This window comes from Drosophila mauritiana, chromosome 3L (genome assembly GCF_004382145.1).
Source record: "Drosophila mauritiana strain mau12 chromosome 3L, ASM438214v1, whole genome shotgun sequence".
Classification (NCBI taxonomy): Eukaryota; Metazoa; Arthropoda; class Insecta; order Diptera; family Drosophilidae; genus Drosophila; species Drosophila mauritiana.
Window position 1 is genome coordinate 16,142,223 of NC_046669.1, and position 21,471 is coordinate 16,163,693.

General features: G+C 41.7%; 3 protein-coding genes across 3 annotated transcripts; 2 read left to right on the top strand and 1 right to left on the bottom strand.

The window, feature by feature from the left end:
• Positions 1-5,246: 5,246 nt before the first annotated feature.
• LOC117140622 (fibrous sheath CABYR-binding protein) lies at positions 5,247-6,294 on the top strand. The gene is made up of 2 exons (XM_033303641.1): positions 5,247-5,304; positions 5,467-6,294. The coding sequence occupies exons 1-2, from the start codon at positions 5,302-5,304 to the stop codon at positions 6,232-6,234; spliced, it is 771 nt and encodes a 256-aa protein (XP_033159532.1). The 5' UTR covers positions 5,247-5,301; the 3' UTR covers positions 6,235-6,294.
• Positions 6,295-11,871: 5,577 nt separating this feature from the next.
• Positions 11,872-20,485, bottom strand: LOC117141114 (multiple inositol polyphosphate phosphatase 1). Its single transcript, XM_033304437.1, has 6 exons — positions 20,382-20,485; positions 13,844-14,102; positions 13,264-13,500; positions 12,961-13,202; positions 12,819-12,891; positions 11,872-12,760 (listed from the first exon to the last, which is right to left on the bottom strand). Exons 2-6 carry the CDS (start codon positions 14,096-14,098, stop codon positions 12,164-12,166), a joined length of 1,404 nt encoding a protein of 467 aa, XP_033160328.1. The 5' UTR covers positions 14,099-14,102; positions 20,382-20,485; the 3' UTR covers positions 11,872-12,163.
• LOC117141115 (cytochrome b-c1 complex subunit 10) lies at positions 14,989-15,519 on the top strand. The gene is made up of 2 exons (XM_033304438.1): positions 14,989-15,162; positions 15,272-15,519. The coding sequence occupies exons 1-2, from the start codon at positions 15,083-15,085 to the stop codon at positions 15,408-15,410; spliced, it is 219 nt and encodes a 72-aa protein (XP_033160329.1). The 5' UTR covers positions 14,989-15,082; the 3' UTR covers positions 15,411-15,519.
• Positions 20,486-21,471: the final 986 nt, after the last annotated feature.

Consider the following 21,471-nt stretch of genomic DNA (forward strand, 5'->3'; position numbering starts at 1 on the left):
CTGACCAATATGTTTTCCATGCCATTGGCCATATCGAAGTCCGACTCTCGAAAGTAGAAAGTCGTTTAAACGACACGCCAATTGTGTTTGCCGTGTTTGCCCTCGTTATTTCAGCCGTATTCGAACAATTATTCCATATTAAATTGTTCAGAGGAATACAGAGCGAATAATTAAAAGTAAATTGAAATTGAAGTGCGTCGAACTGAGCTCAAGCTGTCTGCTGCCCAGAAGACCTAATTAAAAAAATATAAATCCGGCCAGCTAAGCTCCGGGTATTCCCCCTACCAACCACCGCCACATTCAAATTAACATTCGCAGCCAGTTTCCAATTGAAACAAAGTCATTATCCTGTCGGCCAGTCCGTGTGGGTGGAATGTCCTGTTCACTGAACTCACCGGAATGCTGCAGCTGCAGTTTCCCCTAATTTGTTGACTTTTAAAGTGAAACGGAAAGCTCAAGCGGACATCTGGAGAAAACTACACAGAAAATAAGAACAACTTAATACTATTACTTATCAGCCATTTTTAAATGTTTGTGTGTCAGAAAATTGGCAAAAATATGTATCTTAACTTCGGAATATATGAAAATTTTATAAGATACATAACTAACGTAGGAGCTTATTAATTAATAATTAATCAAACTTAATTTTGTATAATAATATTAATATTTTTGTACTATTATTAAGGCAATCAAGTAACTTATTTTTTGGTGAAATTTTCAATGAATCCCTAATTCTATTTCATTATCAATCTATATACATACTTTTAGCTATTTTTCTAGTGCACTTTCTCTCTGATTTTCGGTACATTTTCAGGTGTAACATCATTCGTGTCAGGACGAAAACCTGAAATTTCCCAAACAAACAGATCAGCAAACAAACAAACCTGCGGAGGGCAAGGCAAACAGAATCAAATTGTTGCTGTTTGTTGACCTATGTACTCCCCCATACACCATCTACATTTTTAAGGAGCCAGCACCCCTCCCCTCCCCCCTCCCCATCCCCTTTGGACTGGATTCTTATTTGTTTTCATTTTCATTTCTTTAGAACGAACTGCAGGAGGGGAAAGGGAGGGCGACGGGAAACGCTTTTCGGTTGCAAGGTGTCTGGGGAAATTAACAAAGCCGCAGGTGCAGTGCCCTTCGCCCGAGAGTTTCCAGGACCTGTCCTTCGTTGAATCTTAATGAAATATGAACAGCGGGAACATCAAGCGTCAAGTCAACGAACTTGCCGCCAGATTCTACCGCATAAAATTACGCATACGCCACGTTGAACAGCCGAACAATAAATTCCCCTTTTCTTAACCCTTTTTTCAGCGCTCGCCCAGTTAATTATCACGATCCAGTGCACAGCTAATTGGAATTTAACCTTTCGGCCGCTGCGATACTTTTGGCATTTTTATTTATTTACCCTCGCTGGTGGAATAATAATAAAAAATAAGCCCCTAGGAATTGTGCGCTTGCCTAAAATAGCCGCCGAAAACGAACCATTTAGCCGCTTTTATCTAATTGCCAAAGCTTCGATTTTCATTTTGTCAACGTTTTGCACTCGTGGTGCTCGTCGTTTGCCAAACATTTTCGTTGGCACGTCATTTCGGGCTACATAAATTTAAATTGAATTTTAAAAATTCAGAAGCCAAAGAAAACCTGCGTGGGTGTATGGGTGTGCCTAATAAAAACGTTTGCTTTGCCATCGATTTTCGGCTCGTCGACTTCACATTCCCGTCTCCAGTTTATAAATATTTATGCGAGGTGCTTTTCCTGGTTTTCCAACCACCCTTCAACCAGAGTCTATGATAACTAGATGGATGGACGGGCGATGGGAAAACTATAAGTTAATGCGAGCTGAAAGGCACCAGGGACACGGTGCGTATGATTGATGAGCTTTTGCGGTCAAGTCATTTCCCAGTTTTGAGCAGCAAATGAACATCTCTATAGAAACATGTGTGTTTTTAGATTTGTAAACTTTGCTGTTAAGTTATTTGGAAAAGTTACATCTATATTGAAAGGGTTATATGCAAGGGTAATATGAAAGGGTTATATGTGCTTACATTTAATTCATATAGCTGTAAACGGAAATTGAAAACAAAAAGGTTTATTTATTTAGGTAATTTAGGTAATTTAAATGATTACACATTTAAAGCTACTAAGAGTGGTTTATAACGTTTCAGTGAAACCTCACATTTTCTGGCGATTTAAAATCAGTTTAAAGAGTACCCAAAAGTATGCCACTCAATTTCCAGTTTACTGGTGACAAACCCAACTTTAAAGACAAAGCTTAAGTAGCACTCACTGTTGGATTTATGATTAGTTCAGCTCTTGTAGCTCAACAGATACAGATACTCACGCTGCAGCTCATCAATTTTTCAACAACTCTGACAGCCGAAAGCGACTTTACGGGCACATCATAGTGAACATCCCACTGGCAGTCAGTGGACCAACTGAGACACATGTAAGAGCCAACATGTGGAACCGTGGCTTAATTACCTGCCGCAAGCTGTTGCCATTAACAACACATTTTTGGCCAACCCAATCGATGATTAGGGCTGAGGACATGGCAGTTCCCAGGACCGAATTCAATTAAACTGTCACAGGCCACAGAATGAGTGACTTGGATTTATAGTCCAATTAATTGACGCAACGTCAACGCAAATGCAAAATGAAATGATTGCGAATGTCTGTCCCCAGCGAAGAAGAAAGATGCTGGCTGGTTGGTTGCTTGGTTGGCAACATGCAGGCAAATTTGTTAACAAAAAAGGATTTCCATGTTGAGATTTGCCAGCTTCCACGAGCCACGATAAAAAGAAGGCAGCACGCAACGGCAAAGGAAAGAAAGTAATTTAAATTTGTAAATCGATAGGCTTGACGGTGGAAGAACCCTTTTTTTCGTGCTTTTTTACGTGCTTTGCCCATTTAAATTTTATAAATATTTTAACTTCATAAATGCCAGGCGAGCGGTGGCCCACGGCGCCTAGAAGTCCCTGAATTTGCATAAACTAAAGACAAACTGGAGCCCGGACTTCCACTCCTCCTCCTGGCTGCCACTCAAGTGTTCTCTATTTTCGACTGGGAGCTGTCCTTTTCGTGGGCCTCAGCAAACATTCTCAAGTTGGCTGCCGTGGGAGCCGCGGGCTGCTTTTCCCGCCTCTTTTCCAACCCCTTTTCCAGCCCCATTTGCACCTGCCTGGCTTACAGCGGCAATTTCCACTCAGGTGCAGGACCTTACAGCAGCTTTAATGTCTAATGGTCCGGATAAGGAATGTCTTTTCAAAAATATCAGGTTTAATAGGATATCACTATCACAATAAAGGCTATATGAAATAATCCACAGTTTTCTTTAAACAAGAGTATATTAAAGTGTATTAGGATAACACATTTTGTAACTTAATGAATTTAATATACATATAAATAGTTCAATTAAATATATTTAGCATAACATTTCAGACAATTCACGTATGCAAGTAAATTTTAATATAAAAACCCATTCCTTTCATCAAGTGCTGTATATGTCATGATAAAAGCTCCTCTAACCATCTAAATCCTTGCCATGGTAATATAAAATATGTTTTTCTAGATATCAACTTTAAGATTTCACTAAAATATATAGCTATACTTAACCGAAGTAAGTAGAAGTAGAGGATACCAACACCTTCATTCGATTGCCGTTTATATTTTACAACACTTTCAAGACATAAGTTGTCCTATCCATCGATATCCTTGCCATCTCTGGCTTAAAGTCCTGAATGGTTCGTTTCATTGACCCAACATGCAAATTGACTGTGAAACAAACAGGCAAGAGGCAAATAGACAAAGTTTTACATATGTATAGAATCGAAATCAGAAGTCGCAAACACACACAGACTGAAATCAATGAGCCCCGCACAATTTATGGCTCAACATATCCTATATGCCATCTGCATGTTTCTGGGTTTTTTTTTTCTACTTTTGCTGGGTTTCGCTATAAATTATTTCCCCCACATGGCAGGGCAAAAAAGTCGGCAGATACACCACCGCACTCGTCCTGCAAACATAAAATATTGCACATGAGTGGTTTTTATGCAAAGAAGCTGGGCGAGAATAGCGGCCTCCTCCTTCGACACTTTAAACTTGGCTAAGCAACAAGTTGGGCTTCTTTTTACGGGTCGCTCGGTATGGGAAGAATTATTGCGTTGCGGCGGAAACTTAAAGAGCCAGCGGAAATTGTTGCCGCCTTTTAGGCCGACAACCGGGGAATGATTTATGTGCCACATGCAGCAAATGGTGTGGGTTTATCCCGCCGGGGAGTACAAATCTCTTACCAACTTATAAGCATATATACAATGGCACGGGTCGCACTCGTTCATTAACAATTCATTAAATGCCAACAGAAAAATTAAACGCCAGGCTAAGCAGGGCAAATTTATCCTTGGCAGACAGGACACCGAAATTGGCTTTCAGATGTGGTTAATAAATATAGGTAAGTGTAAATATGGCTTAAAAGATATAACCAAATAATGACTGGCATTTAATTTAAATAACAATAAGTTCGTAAATAAGTATTGCTATATAGTATTGCTATATATGATTGATAAGAGTAGTAAGTATCTTTTTATAGATAAAAGTAACAAAGAGTGTTCGCAAGTTGATCAATTTTTTTCACCATAAAGACCGCAATTGAATTTGTAAAATGTAATATGCACAATTATGCCTATTAAATGACCCTCGGTGTTTGGTTAACAAACGCAAATACATGGGCAAAGATGAAATCAATAAATAATTTCCGCAACAAGTTCTGATGACAATTTCATTGGCTGTGACAGCTGGGTTGGCTGGGCCCATTTTCCATGTAATACGCATTAAAATTAAGTTAATTATTCACGGCCAGGCAATTAGCTGTGCGAAAAGCGGTCCAAATATGATAGAAAATAGAATAGAAGACTCTCGAAGAGTACTTCCGCACAATTCGACAGGCCTGCGAATTAACACCTTAAAAATATATTTAGAGCTCGATGAAAAAAACGTTATGAAAATAATTGAAATTAAAGTGCGCAGCCTAAAGGTCAAGTCGACGAACGAGGTCCAAAACCGGGACCACTTGACATTGTCCAAAGCAAAACTGAGGCAAGACGAAGCCCCCAAGAAGAGCACTCCACTTTGAAGTGGCTCCATTTGTTGCTGGCCTTTTTGTTTTTGGTTTCTCTAATTATGGCCGAACTCGCTTTTGGCTATATATTGAGCAGCTGGCCATTAGCAAATCATCAATCAGCTCAGGCAACTTTCAATTGCAAGACGCAAATCGTAAACCCGAAAAGGCAAACTTGAAAAATGGTAAGTCCTCAAGGATTTGAGTTTGCTGCAAAGGATTAAATAAAGTCGCAAAATAAATCAAATAAATGGATATGAATTTAAAAGTCATTTAAGCCAGAAACAGCAAAATTGAATTCAAAAAGCACTTGAAAATACTTCCACTAACTACTACTTATTTTCCAGAAAATCTTCTCGCTTGGTGGTGTCCTTACCCTCTCCGCCGTGGCCAGTGTGGCTCTAGGTGCTCCTCAATTGGAATCTCGCCTGCGCCGTGATGTCTCGGAACTGGTGGATCCCGCTGCCGTGGAATACCTGCCTCCTTCGGTCACCGAGGCTGTCCTCCTGAACGCTGAGCCCGTGGAGGCTGAGCCTCAGGCCGATCCTGCTGCCCTGGAAGCCGATTCGGAGGCCACTGTCCTGGGCGATGAGGGCTACGAGTACCGCACGGTGCGCCGCCTTAAGCTGCGCCATCGCAACCGTCGTGATGTGTCCCATTTGCAGCCAGCCAGGCAGTATCTGCCACCCAGCACCGCCTACTTGCCACCCGCCCAGGAGGCGCAGGCTGCCCCCGAGGCTCCGGCAGCTGCAGCTCCACCAGCCGATGACACCGAGGAGGTGGTGTCCGCCGCCGAGCCCAAGGTGAACCGGGAGTACCTTCCGCCCACCGAAGCTGCGCCAGCGGCTGAGGAAGCCACCGAGGCGGCTGCACCCGAGGAGCCAGCCGATGTCCGTGTGGTGGATGTGCCCACCGTTTCGGGGCAACTGCTCCAGGATGGCTACCACTACCAGCAGCCGGCCGAGATGCCCGCCAAGCTGAGGGAGGCCGCTCCCGAGTATCTGCCTCCGATCGGCGGCGAGGAGGTCATCGTGGAGGGTCCGGCTGGAGGCGAGAGTGCCGTCCTGGGCAGCGATGGCTACCAGTACCGTGCCATCAGGCGTTACAGATTTTAAATTTCTCAATTTGCCAGCGATTTGCTCACGTTTTGTTCCACCTTTTAATTGTTGTTGATGTTTTTTAATTGGTCTAAATAAAATATAATTTTGAACAGTACACTACAATTTGTTTAATAAATTCCTTGAAATGCAGTTTCACCTGATTGATTATTAATAATTAATGCATATTTAATGCGCAGTGAAGCAGAAGAGTAATGCGATTAAAGGGTTCAACAAAAAGTAGATAAGTTTGTGTAATGCATAACCTTCTCCCTTTTTGCAATTTATTCTCTTCACCTCAATGAAATATGCTAATTTTTAGTTAATACATGGCAGCATGAATCAAGTAAACCCACACTAAGCAATGGCCCGATTGCACAATAAATACCCAGCAAGGACTTGATTGAGGAATTCCCAGAATAGTTCCAAGGCCTTATGTATTTATATAATTAAAGTCAACAGGCTTATGGACTACAAACCTGTGGCAAAAGCAAACATAACATTACGTATACGCACTGAGTGGGTTTGAGCTGCGCAGTCAGTTGGCTTACGTTGTACATTTCAGCCTTGTTTAGTGTCAATAAAAGGGCTTTTATATGTGAGTCGCCAATTAGCTGAATTTATGCCCAACTGGCATAGCTGCCAGCTGCTCCCCTTTGATGCCCCCCACCCCTCCTCGATATGAAAATCGTTGAAGGATTTTATATTAATGCTCGTCCCGCATCCTGCCACTCGGTTGCCATGGACGCCTTTGGATCTTAATTAATGCACTTGCGCGTTAACTCAACTCAATGGAAATGAAGGAGGGAGTGCGTTCCGGAAAATGTTCCACAAGAGGAGCGGCATTAAGTGCTCACTCAAGTTAAATTACTTTGACGGAAAAGCGCAGATAATGACCAGCTCGTCATTTTTACACACTCACTCTTTACTGGCCAATTTCTGCTGGCGTTCGCATCCGTATCCTCTTCTCGATTCTTCGTTTTTAAATTATGAAATCAATTGTGCGAAATTCAATTAAAATCTTTGCACTTTTCGCCGCTGCACAGTTCCGGGCAGGCAATCTCAATTACATTCCAACATCTGTCCATATATGATAAGGCCCTACCAACATTTTCCGCATGTTTATTTTAGGTCCGAATGGCCCCCGGGGAATCGCAAACGAAGGGATTGGACCGAGCTGCCTCTGACAGCCCGCTTATTGCATATTAAATTGGGAGGACAGCGGCACAAATCAGAAATCAGGAATCCGGAATCCGGAATCTGCCAACGGGAGCAACAAGCCGAGCAACAAGCGGCTACACTCGTTTTGAGTGCCCGCCCGGAAGGACATTTGTGCTTGCGCAAAGGAATAACCAAACCATGAAGTAGGGACAAGCAGGACATGTGGAGTGGGACACTTCTGGGTGTTTGGGCCAAAGTGACGCCGGTGATGGGAAATGCTGCTTAACAAAAAGGCAAACATTTTTGCGAAATCGATTTGCTAAAACAATTTTTTAGATGACAGTTTATATGTCATTTGATGGAGCCAGCAGGAACTCAAACTTCTATTACTTGTTGCTGTTTGAATGTCTACCGCTTAGCTGCTATTGTGAGAATCGCATAGAAAGGCGCTAAATTCGAATTGTATTCCTATTTGATTATACTGAGTAACATGGCTTGGCAAATGATAAAGAGGTAGGAGAAATATATTATAGATTCGTTTCTTTTACTAGTTTGAATTTTAAATGCATAAAAAATTGTGTGATAATCTATTAAGTTAACTAAATCCATCACAATTGCTAAGTATCATCAATCGAGCTACAGTTAAATTTACCTCCAGCTGAACTAAACGATGGATTACCTTCAACATTACCTTAACAATGACTTGTAAAAAGTGAAAAATCCACACGAAATTCCACACCTCAGCCTGGGATAAATCGAATTGCCGCAGGAAGTCAATTTCGTTGGCAAAAAGCCGGCGCTGCAAGTGACAGACTCGCCCTGTGAAACGTTATTAAAAATTATTATGCATATTTATAAATTTAATTTGTGCATTACAGCGCTTTCCGACAGATAACACGGAGTATGTGCGTCGGGCGGAAGGGCAGGAATCACTGCAGGCCATTCGAGTTGAGCTCGTAAATGGCAGCAGATATTCATTCCACTACAGGCTGCGTATGCAGGATATTCCATTTTGATGTCCTTCCCTTTCCCTTTCCCATTCGGTCTTTCTTCCCTGCGGTGCACATTTCATACACGCTTTGTCTTTCGAGCGGCGAGGATAAAAAACAAAGGATGCCAGGATACGAGATACTTTCACACAGACGGTCGCCTGTCAAGTGCCGCGTTTAACGGCCCTCGAGGTGGCATCCTTAACCGAAGGATGTGACTTTTGCAGGTGGCCTCCTTTCCCCCTCTTCCCATTCCCAATGATCCACGACGTTGGGATGTTCGGTTTTTGGGGGAACCACTTTCGTCCTTAATCAATGTCTCCCGCTAATTGAGTGCTAAAAATAAATATATATTCAAATGAAATGTCTGCCGCTTCAACTTTTTGTAGGCTGCCAAATTTATGAGCCCAATTTGCTCACGTTTTAATATTAATTGTGCTTAATTTCAGGGGAACAAGTGAGCGCTGCACGTGTTTTGTCGAAAGGCAGACAGAATTTTAAACTAAGGTATTATTATATACATTCAATTTCCAAGCATTTTTCGAAATATAGAGAAACATAATTTAATCAAATGGTGGAAAAAGATTCCAAAACTATTAATTCTCTTATTTCCCAACGATATATTGTTAATTGAGCGCAAAGCAGCTTTTCTCATTTCTACCCTTGAAGAACATTTGATTCGGGTTAATCCTTGCTGTCCACGGCAGGATCCCCACTGGTTTCAGTCCGACCCGAAGCCCGAACTACCATCAGCAATTCGGTAATGGTCACTCATTTGTGTGTCAGTGAGCTATGAATAAGCAATTCCGAGCACTGCTCCGCCTGTCCGCAGCTGGAGATGAAACTTTTGTGGCCTCCGGACGGAATCTGACCAGCAGCAACAGGCAGCTGGACTCGTGTGAGCTGGGAACCGAAGGACCCAGAATGCCTTCTACAAACACTGCTCCGTGTGCGGGTGGTTGTGGATGTGGGTGTGCCACCCGAGAAACGGGAGCAGGATATCCAGGCCAGGAGCTTTGAAGTGCGTCAGGTAATTGCTTAATTATTAGGCCTTGTTTGCTACTCCGACTATCGCCTGGAGGCACTCTCTCTGCTCAGCAGGGCAGCAATGAAATGCCCGGATAAAACTTAATGGCTGGTCATCGCATTGGATTACACAACCGGTCAACAGGCAGTTATGGACACCACATATTCTCATAACTAATAAGGGACTGCTTTGCTGGGCACACTTCAAATATACCAAATTTCAAATCCTGGCACAGGCCCGGGTAATCCAATCCTTCGAGCGGGTATCTTGACTATTTGGTGATGTTCGAAGTATTTTAGGGGTAAGCTTAACATTAAATTTTGATATAAGATATATGAATAAGATGATGAAAGCTAAATAATATTTTACTTTATCCATTTGGAAATACAACTAATGAATATAAGTTGAGGGTAAGTGTATTTAAGCTTCGGCTTCGTGCATTTTTGTGTCATGATTTTTGCTGCAAGCACAGGTGAAGCTCAACTGTGGGAACAATTCCCAAATTAGAACGAAGTCAGCACTGCTGGTAATCATTTTTCACTGCAACTTTTCATTTTCCATTTTCCACACACGCACTGAACACCCACACACCTGCGCGTGTGCGTGTGTGTGATTCCTCTTGACTTCTGCGTTGGAAAATTAATAGCTTGACCACAAAAATTCTTGTAATTTTCCTAGGGATTTTGTCCAGCTGGCAGAGAGAGTCTATTTTGGTTATCAAAGCAATTTCTTCTTTGTTGGCTCTACTTTTTTGCAGTTTTTGTTTGCCTTGGTCATTTTAATTAAGTCAAAGTGTTTGCTTACACACAAAAACTGTGGGAAAAAAACGAAAAGTACAAACATTCCGGGGTAAATATTTTTGTTTGGAAAATACTTCTGGCTTATGCACTCATCTCGATGCAATCTGAATTTTTTCTACCGTTTAATCTCTTCCTCTCATTTGTCAGATGGATTTATTATTATTTAATAATTATGCCGTACGAATGAATACTTAATGAGTGGGAAAATGAACTGACCTTTAAAAAGGATGTGTAATTACTTTTCCTTTGATTGTTACAATTTTTCAGTGCAATTTTATACATTGACGCGATATGTTTTCGGGAAAATCAACTAATAAAAATCAACAAACATAAAAAACTAATTAATTAAAAATACATCTTTGAGGCAGCATATAAAATGTTATACATTTGAAAAAACTTTGAAGAACCCTATTACTTATGGATGAACTTGTCTTTAAAGTGATTTTTTGTATTTTCGAGAGGTTGTTAAACTAATGAAAAGCAGTCACTTAGACAAATCCCTGGATGGATATCAACCAGGAAATTCGTCGGAGTTGGAGAGGCAAAAGTGGCAAAAGAACACGTACACAGCCCTCGGTCCTCAGGTGAACTAGAAGGACACTCAACTAGCTGGGGCAGACAGTAGGCGTGGATTTTGGCAGGACCTCGATGGTGGGCGGGGTAAAAAGCCATCAGTTGGGCTGTCGTGGCAACGCCCAAATGGCCAAAACGCCGGTAAGTCGAAGGCGTACGAGTGAGCGAAATAAAAAACGCATATTGCGTAAATTTCGATGTCAAAGGCGGTGGCAGGTCACAAAGTCGGTTTTTGGATTCGGATTCGGATTCGCTGGTAGCCAGGACCACGACAATCGTGGGCCGAGGAACTGGAGGAGACAGGTGCGTGTGCGGCACTTATGAGTGGCACTTAGTCTGGCCTAATACCCATCATTAGAGCATTTAACAGGAAACACGTGACGCTGCATAGCATCCAACCTGCCCCTCCCCTTCCATTATCCTCCTCATGTCGCTCTGCGAAAGTCTAAAACAGTGGAAAAGTGCGGGGTATGGCACTTTAAACAGGGCCTACGGTTTTCACACCCGAAAAGGATTTGTCAAAGCTGACTTTTGCAGGGGGAGATCGGGAGTGGAGGTCAGAAGGCTCCTCCAGGCTAGACACAGTGGTCGTGGATGGCGCACTGATTGTGCCTGGGAAATGTAATTAAATTCGAATTTCTTCCATGTTTTAAGCCGGGCATAAGCGACTTGTGAGTATTTACAGTAGGGTAAGTATTTTAAACGATTATATTAATTACTAACCTAAGGATTAGGAAGATGATTTCATTACACATTTAGGCTAAGTTACTTTGGTAAATCTTAAATGGTGTTTTAAGCATGTAAGCCGTATCTATAAACAAAGCGAAAACCTTTGCAAAATAAATGTTGTGGAAATTATCTAGTTGAGTTGCTTAAGTAGAGAACATTGTGTTTTTTTAGCTATAAGCCTATATTTATTTGTTATATGTATGTAGTGGAATGAATTTCAAGCCACTATTGATAAACTTTTATGTGTTACAATCCCACTGTACTGCTGTGAAGCGCCATCTAGTGCTCGCGTATGTGTACTATACATTCTACATGAATTATACATTATACGTGAAGCAGATGCCTTGGCGCCAAATTAGAACGCATTCAAACCACATTCACATTTTAAAGACTCATTTTATTCAGTTAATATAAAGCTATTTCTGACTGGAGCGCCATCAACGTTCATTAAGCGTTTAGAAAAATCGTTAAGTTGAATATTTCAGTATCTGGTTGTGTGTGTTTTTTGTGTGTGTGTGACTTCTCGACTGTGTGAAGAATTGTGCTGTTGCTGGATTAAAAGTAAAAAATCTAAATCGAAAAATACTTGACTGACATGCGCCGCGAGGCGTCCCTCCATTTGGTACGAAATTTGTACATTACGAGTTAAAAACTAATCTAATCGAAAGTTAGTGCATTAAGTAGACCAGCATGGCGGCGAACGTGGTGGCCAGAAGTCCACCAACTCCGGATCCCAGCGATGGAGCACCTCCCGTCCGGCAGTAGTATTCGCCACAGTCCGCATCCGCAATGGTCTTGTACTTCTCGAGGACATCGGACCACTTGCACAGGCCGACGCTGCACCAGTCCAGCTGCACGGCCTGCTGGTTGAGAAAGAAGACCACCTTCTCGCGATCCAAGTCCGCCGGACAGTCGTACTTCACCGCCACGAAATTGGCGGCAAACGGATCGATCAGGCTGCTCTTCCAGCGGCGGCTCGTCAAACTATCGTAATTGTCCGCCCGCAACTTGATGTCGTCCTTCTGGATTCCCAGCGCAGTAATCAGGGTTAGAAGACCAGTCGAATGACCGAAATGAGCCACCACATGCGGCGACACCGGGTTGCTCAGGTGGGTGAGCAGGTCCTGCACCAGTCGGCAGTTAAGATGTGCGTTTTCCGGGAATCCATAGCCCGAACCGTAGTAGTACTTTAGATCCTCCAGGTACTCAAAGACCGTTATTTGCTCCGGCAAGAAGGCGCCGCACCAGACGCTATTGCGGTCCACCTGTAATTTGCAGTTGACCAATTAACTTTTCTAAGAATTCCTCGAAAAGAAAACTCACATTCCACGCCTGCTCATAGCGGCACATATCGTACATCAGCTTGATGTCCGCCTCCTCCAGGGTGTAAAGGAAACTGTGGGTGAAAAATTAAATTTTTAAAATCTTGCAATATTCATGGGAAACTTTCATTTTTCAAACTTACCCCAATCGAGTGGAGATTTCCGCCAACGTGTCGTTGTACAGCTTGGACTGATGAAACTTGTAGTACTCAGAGCCCTCATCCTTGTAGTTCACATCCTTGAACGAGGAGCAATAGTCATAGGGACGCAGCAGCAGATCCTGCTTGGGAATCTCGACGGGATGAGCAGCGTTTTGGGAACCAAAGAGACCCTCAGCGAAAGCCTTGAAACTTTCCGTGGTGCGCTGGGTGTCCGTGTGGCGGAACTAAAGTAACCAATAAATATATATATATTCTTTGTGTGAGCTAACCGTTTCCAAAACCCACCTGGTAATAAGTGTCGTTATAGTTAGGGGTCAGCACAGTGGGGTAGTACCGCTGGTACAGCTTGGCCGTGCCCCTGAGATCCTCGTAGCCCTGGGCGGTCAGATACTCCTCCATGTCGGGCGTTATGCTGCTGTTCCACTTCCACAACTTGATGGCAATCAGGTCCGTCTGGCAGAGGGCATCCGTTTCGGGCTTGGTCCTGGCCACTTGGTAGTTGTTAATGATGAGATCGCGCAGCTGCAAATGATTATCATGAATATTCAATTGAGCTACTTTATTGAGTTTACAAAAACAAATGGCCTTTAATGCTGGCATTTGAATGGCTGTTACTTGTGCTGAATACAAATGATATATTTGTAAAGATTACAACGTCGTAAATTTTACGCAGCTATAGCTCATATTTGTTGGCAATAAAACGTTTCCTAAATGGGCAGCTTGGCTGTTAATGAATTATGGCTTAGGCGTTTGTAATTCACTGAATAAACTGATAGGTTTCACTTTCGCGAAAGAGTGATTATCTATACTCGGACAAGTAAAAGCATTGTCTTTATCTTCACCTAATCCTAACTGCAGCACTCACCTCAGCCACCCTGGGCGCCTTGTTGATCATGCTCTTCTTGGGCAGCCGTGTGCCGTGTCTGTGGAAGATCCACATCTTCTGGGGCTGACAGCCGGGCACCAGGTACTGCTTGTCGATGTCCGTGCCCTTGACGATCTGATAGGCGGTCTTCGAGGAGAACTGGCGGGTCTGGAGGCGGGAGGTGTCCTTGCTGAAGCAGTAGTCATCTTGGGCGATGGCCACCAGTGGCAGCAGTAGCAAAATCAGCAGGCGCATAGCTCTGGGGAAATTCAAAGAGAAACGGAGGATGGAGTCAGCTGGGAGGCGGCAAAAGGGTTGCCCGAACATTTAACGGGCCCAGCCTTCGGTTGAGCGCATATCCTTGAACTGTCGTCCTGTCCAACTGGCTGTGGCTGCCCTAATGGACACAACGAGTGTCATATGTGAAGGCCCGCTGGAAGCCACCCACCTCAGACAGCGGAAAGGTGTGGCATTTAAATTGCTTCGCTGGCGTCTGGCAAGGAACTTGGCAAGACAATCTGGGAGGGGCCCACAGAATCGAATCGAATGGAAATCCAGTCGGAGTTCGGAAGAAATGCCAGCACACACGCACCCACACTGGGAAAAAAATGTTCACTTAGCATTGTGCCTAAATGGTTGCCTCATCAAAACATATTTCCCATGATGCATTTTAATATTTCAAGCACATTGCATAAGCAATCCTTGAAGATTTTGGTAATATAATTTATAGAAAATTCTTTGCAATGTGTCTTATATTTTATATTTTTCCAGATTTGACGCTACATCCTTTTTCTCAGTGCACAGAAGCGCCGCGAAGAAGTAACCTCACTCTGGCCCTGAAAATTAGGCTAATGATTTTCGCTTGGCCCTGCTGACAAATTGCTGCAGTTCTAGTCCTCCACGTGGCTTTTAGTCATCAGCCCGAGTCCATCAAGCGAACTCCAACCCCTGTCTCCACCTTCACACTCCTTTTCCAATTAGGTCAGGCCAACAACAAGTTGGGATTGCTCATAGATTGCTCATAAAAGATTGTAATGTTTCAATTTAGTGCCCGCATCCGACATCGATTAATCAATCCCTTTTGCAGTTCATTTCGATGGGTATACAATAGCTCATTAGCGTGTTGTAATTCGAACTTCGTAGATAGTTATAATATGAGTTTTGAGTGACAAGCTGGCCCGTCGCTTTACTTCTAAAATTTGATAGCAAGCGAAGTTCTTTCAGAATCTACAAATCAAAATGAGTTTAAAGAAAAAAGTATGTGGTCTATGGTGCAGGCACAAACCATCGCAAAATCAAAAAGCATTGGCCGTAGCCTTGTGAGTGTGAAGATAAGGCAAATACCCAGAGTTGCATTCTAAGCAGAGTTGCCAGCCTAGCCTAAGAAGCACACCCAGTATTGAGATTAATATTTTCTTATGTCCACAGCGCACCATCCGCTGCCACCTTTGGGCTGGCTGCAGCATTGGCTGTTGTTTACTATACCGATTGGAAAGTAATTGCCGGATGGATTCCCCTATATAATACCAAGTTTCCAAAGCCTGAAGACCCTAAGAAAAAAAAGTAATAGGAGATGAAGGCTGCCGCTCGCTTATTTTTAGTCTTTATGCTTGAACAAAATCGTACTCTTGAAGATCGTGACTTCTGGGGAGAATTATCCAAATAAACGGTTTTTACTGGTATTCAATGTTTTTTCTATGCATTTCGATGCCTTTTGCGGTTGAATGTTGCTTATATTTTGGAAATGCATTTGGTGGAACACGCATCCAAACAAAATAAATGCTCTGCCAGTCAAAACACAAGTCGAAAGAACAACAAATAAATTGTTGCCACAGCACCAGAAATAGCTGATCCAAAAAGCCCCTTAATCCAAAAAAAAAAACATAATCATTTTGGAAACAAATTTGGGGTTTTTTGTGTTTACAGATTCGATCGCTGGTAAATGCAGTTGGGCAACCTGTTGCATGAATGGCATGGTAAATAAATAAATATGACGGATATGTGATGCTGGTACACAGAAAGAAATTTCGGGTTGGTTACTTTTATGATATTTCCCCATATGTACTTATTAATCAAATTAATTTCTTTATAAATGTATAAACATTTAAGTACCATATTTAAAGGAAGTGTACATTGTCTGGTTTCCCAAGTATAATGCTTGAACTTATCGTGTCTTAATGCCTTAAGTTTTCTCTCAGTGCACCTGTGACGTCAGTGGCATAGCATTGACAGCTGCAATTAGCTTGTGAAATTTCCAATTACACATCCCATGTGCGGAAGGCCAAAAAGCGATCTGACTGACACACGCATCTAAATTTTGCCGCCTCCAGTGCCATCTTTGCATTTTCAAGTGCAAATAATTGCTTCGCATTCGCATCGCATCCAGCGGATTGCTTGCACTTTTCTAGCGCTACAGATACTTTGGATATTTTCCGATATTTCAGACGATCTGCTATCTGAGACCCAAGTCCCCCTTTGGGCGGGCACTCCCCTAATCAATTGAATGCCCCTCCTTTGTTTGCATTTTCAACCCATTCCCATTCGCATCGGCATTTTTCTAGTTTTGTGTGTTTTCTCAATGCGAAATTAAAATTCCAATTTGGCTGCCATCTCGCGTTTACTTAGCTGGCTTTTATGAACTGGGCGAGCAAATTGCTGCCAACTGCCCCCCATCGTTTGTAAAACAGATTCGCCAACTCGGAAAACTAATTTGATCTGTGAGTAATATTTAATATATGATATTCGCTTAATATTCTCCATTGATCGTGACACTCAGCTAATTTGCCTGACTGTGTACATAAGTGGAAAACGCCTCGATTATTTCGAATGTGGCATATTATTAAGGGAAAATGAAAATGAATTACAAATTTGATTTTCCTCATTCGACATACGATATTTACTTATGCTTTTGTTTCGGTGTATCCATTGCCTTTCAATAAACTTGTAGTTCTTATTTCTAAGAGATCTGCCCTCGTCCCGGTTTCATTTGTGAATTTCTATTTTTTAGAGCATGGAGCATAAATCAAAACAGAAATATATTCGGCTGCGGTTCTTTTTTCCGACTGTTTCCACTTTGCCTAATTTATAGATGTGTTTTTCACTAATTTTTCTTTGGTCTGTCTGCAGCAGAAGTCACTGCTAGTGACTCGAAATCCAATTCATCATTTCACCAATTGATTTTTCCAGCACACACTGAACAGATCCAAGCGATCGGATCGATCGATCTCGATCTGGGATCGTTGAACCTTTTGCGGTGATATTAAATAATTTCGATTACGAAACACAATTCGGAGATGTGGAGCAGTGAATGCGCAGATACTTGCATCAATTGCTGGCCAAGTTAATTGATCATGCACGCAAACTTTTCGCTTTTCCAGTGTTCGCTAGCGGTTTTCACAGCTGCCCGCGAATACGAGTATGGTCGCACCAAAAAGAAGACAAGTGGCTAAAAGTGTAGAATGCTTAAATCAAAGATCAGCAACTACCGTGCATATTAATTAGCGTACGTGTGCAAATGAGTTGCGGGAGGGGGAGAGGGATTGCCAGGTCGGTCCACCAATTATCGTAATGATGCTCAAGCGCAATTCACTTAAAATCCCCGACACGTCCCCTTTCAAATGGCGCATATATCATGAACCGAGTTATTACACAGTCCTCTCCTATATGTACATATATGTTGGGTATTTATGGACAGTCTTGGGCGACCGGAACATCCATGTTCCGAGCATAACATAAAAAACATTGGGACATTGGGCCATTGCAAGACGAGGCCATCATCTAGTTAATATGCAGACATCGAATTCCTGCGGGAAAACGGCGTTTGGAGCCCCGAATGATACGAGCGTAGTTCTCCGCCTGCCTTTGGGAATCTTTAATTAAATGCGATAGCTCCGAAAATTGCCGGCGAGCATTAAGTACTTAATTTATCACCCAGGGCCCCAAGGCGACCTTCCCCATTACAATTCCGACGGATCTCTGTGGGATCTCCGGTCTGGCCTGTGTACGTTTGGAAAATATTTCAAAATATGCCCCCTGCTTGACCTCAGCGTGACAAGTAAGAAGGGGTGGGGAGGGAATGGTGCTGGGAATTTTGAAAGAGTTTCCAAAAGTATTTTCGGGGATAGTTGGTTGGCAGGCGGAATATCTGACGTCGGTCGCCCATTAAAAATCGAGAACGCTGCTGAACTATTCGCGATGGCAAACAAGGAAGCCAAAAGGAATATAATGGAAAGTGTTTCGGTTAAGGTTAAGTGAGCAATGGCCAATGCCAAAATCATTTTGGCAACGTATCAAGAGGGAACGGCTTTTGACAAATTCTGCAATTTATTTGAGGCGAGTGGTGGGGCGATCGTGAGAATTTTCCTCTCTCTTTGCGGTTGCTAAATATAAAAGTTGCTAATTAAAGTCAAACACTTGAACTTATTTACACTGCGCAATCGTGCGCGGTTTATTATACATTTTTTAAGAAGTTTACTTAACTAAGGTACTTAAAATTGTGCAACTTTCAAGTCTAAAATGGGAGAAAAGCAATTTTATATAACCTACATATCGAGATTTTCAAGAGCAAACAAATAGTTTAAGATTGGGAAAATCGCCGGAAATCGTTAAAGAAAAATATAAACACATGCCTGAAATAAAAATAAAAGCAATTTACCTAATCCCATTAAAAATATGGTTCTTTGTCTGGGATTAAAATAGCTTGAAAACATTGTTAAACTTGAATGACTTCTGTCAATATTATTGTTATTATATTATTATTATAGCAATTTCAGAAAAATATAGAGGAAAATCTCCCTTTATTTGGCAAAATAAATATTTGTTGTATACATTTTCTTTTCCATTGAGATCAGAAGCCAAAAAAACCCCACATTATTTAGCTCTTCAATAGGGCCAAGCAATTGCTAACAACTTGTGCAACAACTTTGCCGAAACGATTTGAAGGGAGGGCAGATGGAAAAACAGTGCTGTGGAAACCCAGGGGCGACCAAATTTTCCAAGAGCAAAGCCGATCGCAGCAGAGGAAAAACAAGTTCGAGTCGTTGGCCTAAAACCGGTTCTCTCGCCATCTCTTCTGGCCAAATGCTTACATATTTGTTTGTTTGTTTTTACCTAGGTAGTTGGCCCACATAATGGGCCGAGACTCGACTCACCCACGCCCCTCATGTAGCAAAATGACAAGTATTGAAGCCGTCGACACATTCGAGCGGCAAAAACTCGAGGGAATTCCAAATATTTTCTAGGGCTGAACCCCACGGAAAATTCAGATTTTGTATGTGAGTTAAGCGATAATGAAACGAAATTAAATGTTGTTTAATGTGTCCCCGCTGTACTTGGATGGCGGAAAGGGCAGGAGCAGAGCCAAGCAGAGCATGGCGTGTCCAAGTGGGAGTCGCGTGCCCGCGGGGCTACTCATAAATCTGGCAATCCCCCCCAGAGAAGTTGGCAATCGGGAAGTTGGCCGCCAACAAGACACTTGTTACAACTATTTGTTTGCGTAATTCGCCTATCTTTGTCCTACTATCCACTTTAAGTGCACGAACTTAGATTAATCTGCCTGCGCCGGATAGACTTAATTATTTTAAGCGCGTTATTAAAACGCGTGCAAAACGCACTCTGCTCATTTGAGTCGCTCCACACTCCACTCAGGTGATGCAAACGGCCGCCACCTGCTAATTTGATTGCTCAGCCAACGAAACGCGATTTGGCCACGAATTCTGGCAAAAAAAAATACGATTTGATTTCAGCCTAGAACGTTGAACCTATCATAGGGTTAGATGCACTGCAAGAAATTCTCTAGTTGTACATTTCGAAATCTTTAAAAAACGATTGCATTTTGTGGGTAACTTAAATAAATATATGGATAAAATGTAAGATTACATATTTTGGAGCTACAACTTTGTATTTCGTGCATTTTTCTCAGTTTTTTCTGCCCTTTGGCGAATTAAAAAAGTCACACGCTGCGTGGAAATGGAGACCGAACCAAAAAAAAACTAAGAAACAAGCAAAAGCAAATTCGTTCCCAAAAAAACTGATTAATGTAGACACCTCAAGTTTCCAGCCACTTTCATTCATATGCAAAACGTCGAATGGTAACCATTTAATACTATACTATTTCGCTGAGCTCATCACGAAATCGAACGAAAAATAAAAATAATAGAAATACGTTATTTGTTTAGCCGTTTGTTATACAACAATTATACGTAGATGACCGAAGCGAACAGGTTCCCCCAGCGAATTCCATCTAGAAATCTGTGACTGCGAATTACGAAAATAAACAGAAACCGCAGGTGCAACTGGGAAATATCTAAAATTGATAGATAGATAGCTAGATATTTGGAGTGCAGTCTAATGGATCAATTAAGTGCTATGTAATTGCCACCGCCAAAATGATCGCGTGAATTTCTTGGCACAAATTATGTGAATTTCGCTTTGAATATACGAATAGACGACAGTTTATGCCTCATAAATTGTGCTCGTGACATTATATCATGATTTGGAATTAGCTGAATTTTAAAGGAGCTCACACACACACACACACCTAGTTGGTAATTTAAATGCACTTGGTAAACAATTGAAGTTGGGCAGTAGTTTTTTTCCCTTAGCCGTTTCAAGCGACTTAACCGCACACGACGTCGCGACCGCTGAACGCTCGAAATGAAACTGATGAAAACGCGCCCAAATCGCCTCCAAGTTGCCTCTCTCTTCTCACACGTTTTCTCTCCCTTACTCTTTGCTCTGGGAAGTTACGCGATAAGAGATTACAATTTGTAAACACTTTGCGCAGGTGGGGAAGCGCAGGTGAGATGAAGATAAGGAACTAACTCAAATTATACTTAAGTAAAACGACTTCAACAGGACAGAACTATGATAATTAGGCCAACTGAGATCACCGAATAAATCATCACTCAAATATAACTATATTTTGTAACCAACATGAATTGGAATATTAGTATTACCAATTAGTAAGCTACTAGTTTTTTATAAAGTATGGAAAACGCTACAGATAGTTAAATCTACAATATATAGAAAATTGTAAATACCATAAGTAATGTTTACTTGTTGTTTTATAAGATCATAGTTTAAAAACTCTATATTGGCTATACTTCTTTTTCCTAACATTTTTATAATATAAATCAAAAGCTATGCATGTGCATAAAAATAACTTACAGTAAACTGATAAAGTTTAGTGTTATCCCTAATTGCAATTTTGTGTAAATCTCATCATAGCTTATCGTTATACCAAACCCGTTTGTATTTTAACTGATAATTTATTTGATATCATAATAACCTTATAATTTATTTCCTTGATTAACATAAATATGACAACTTTTAATTAGAGCAGATCTCATTTAGAAGCTTATACATATATAGGTGAGTACTTTGAATTAACTTCAAGTGGTAAATAAATTTAAAACTATCTATAATAATTACAGTTGAAATGTTTTAAGAAAGAGTTATAGCTTGATTGAAAGTAATTATACTATAGCGTCACCTGATTCAAATAACAATAGAGCGCCCCCAAAGTCCACCTCCATCGTTTCAGACGTTCAAGTTTACTGCTTTGGCGGCACTAATCGCATTTGCCTGATAAGAACAAAGCCCGCAAGGAACTGCGATCCTTAGTATAG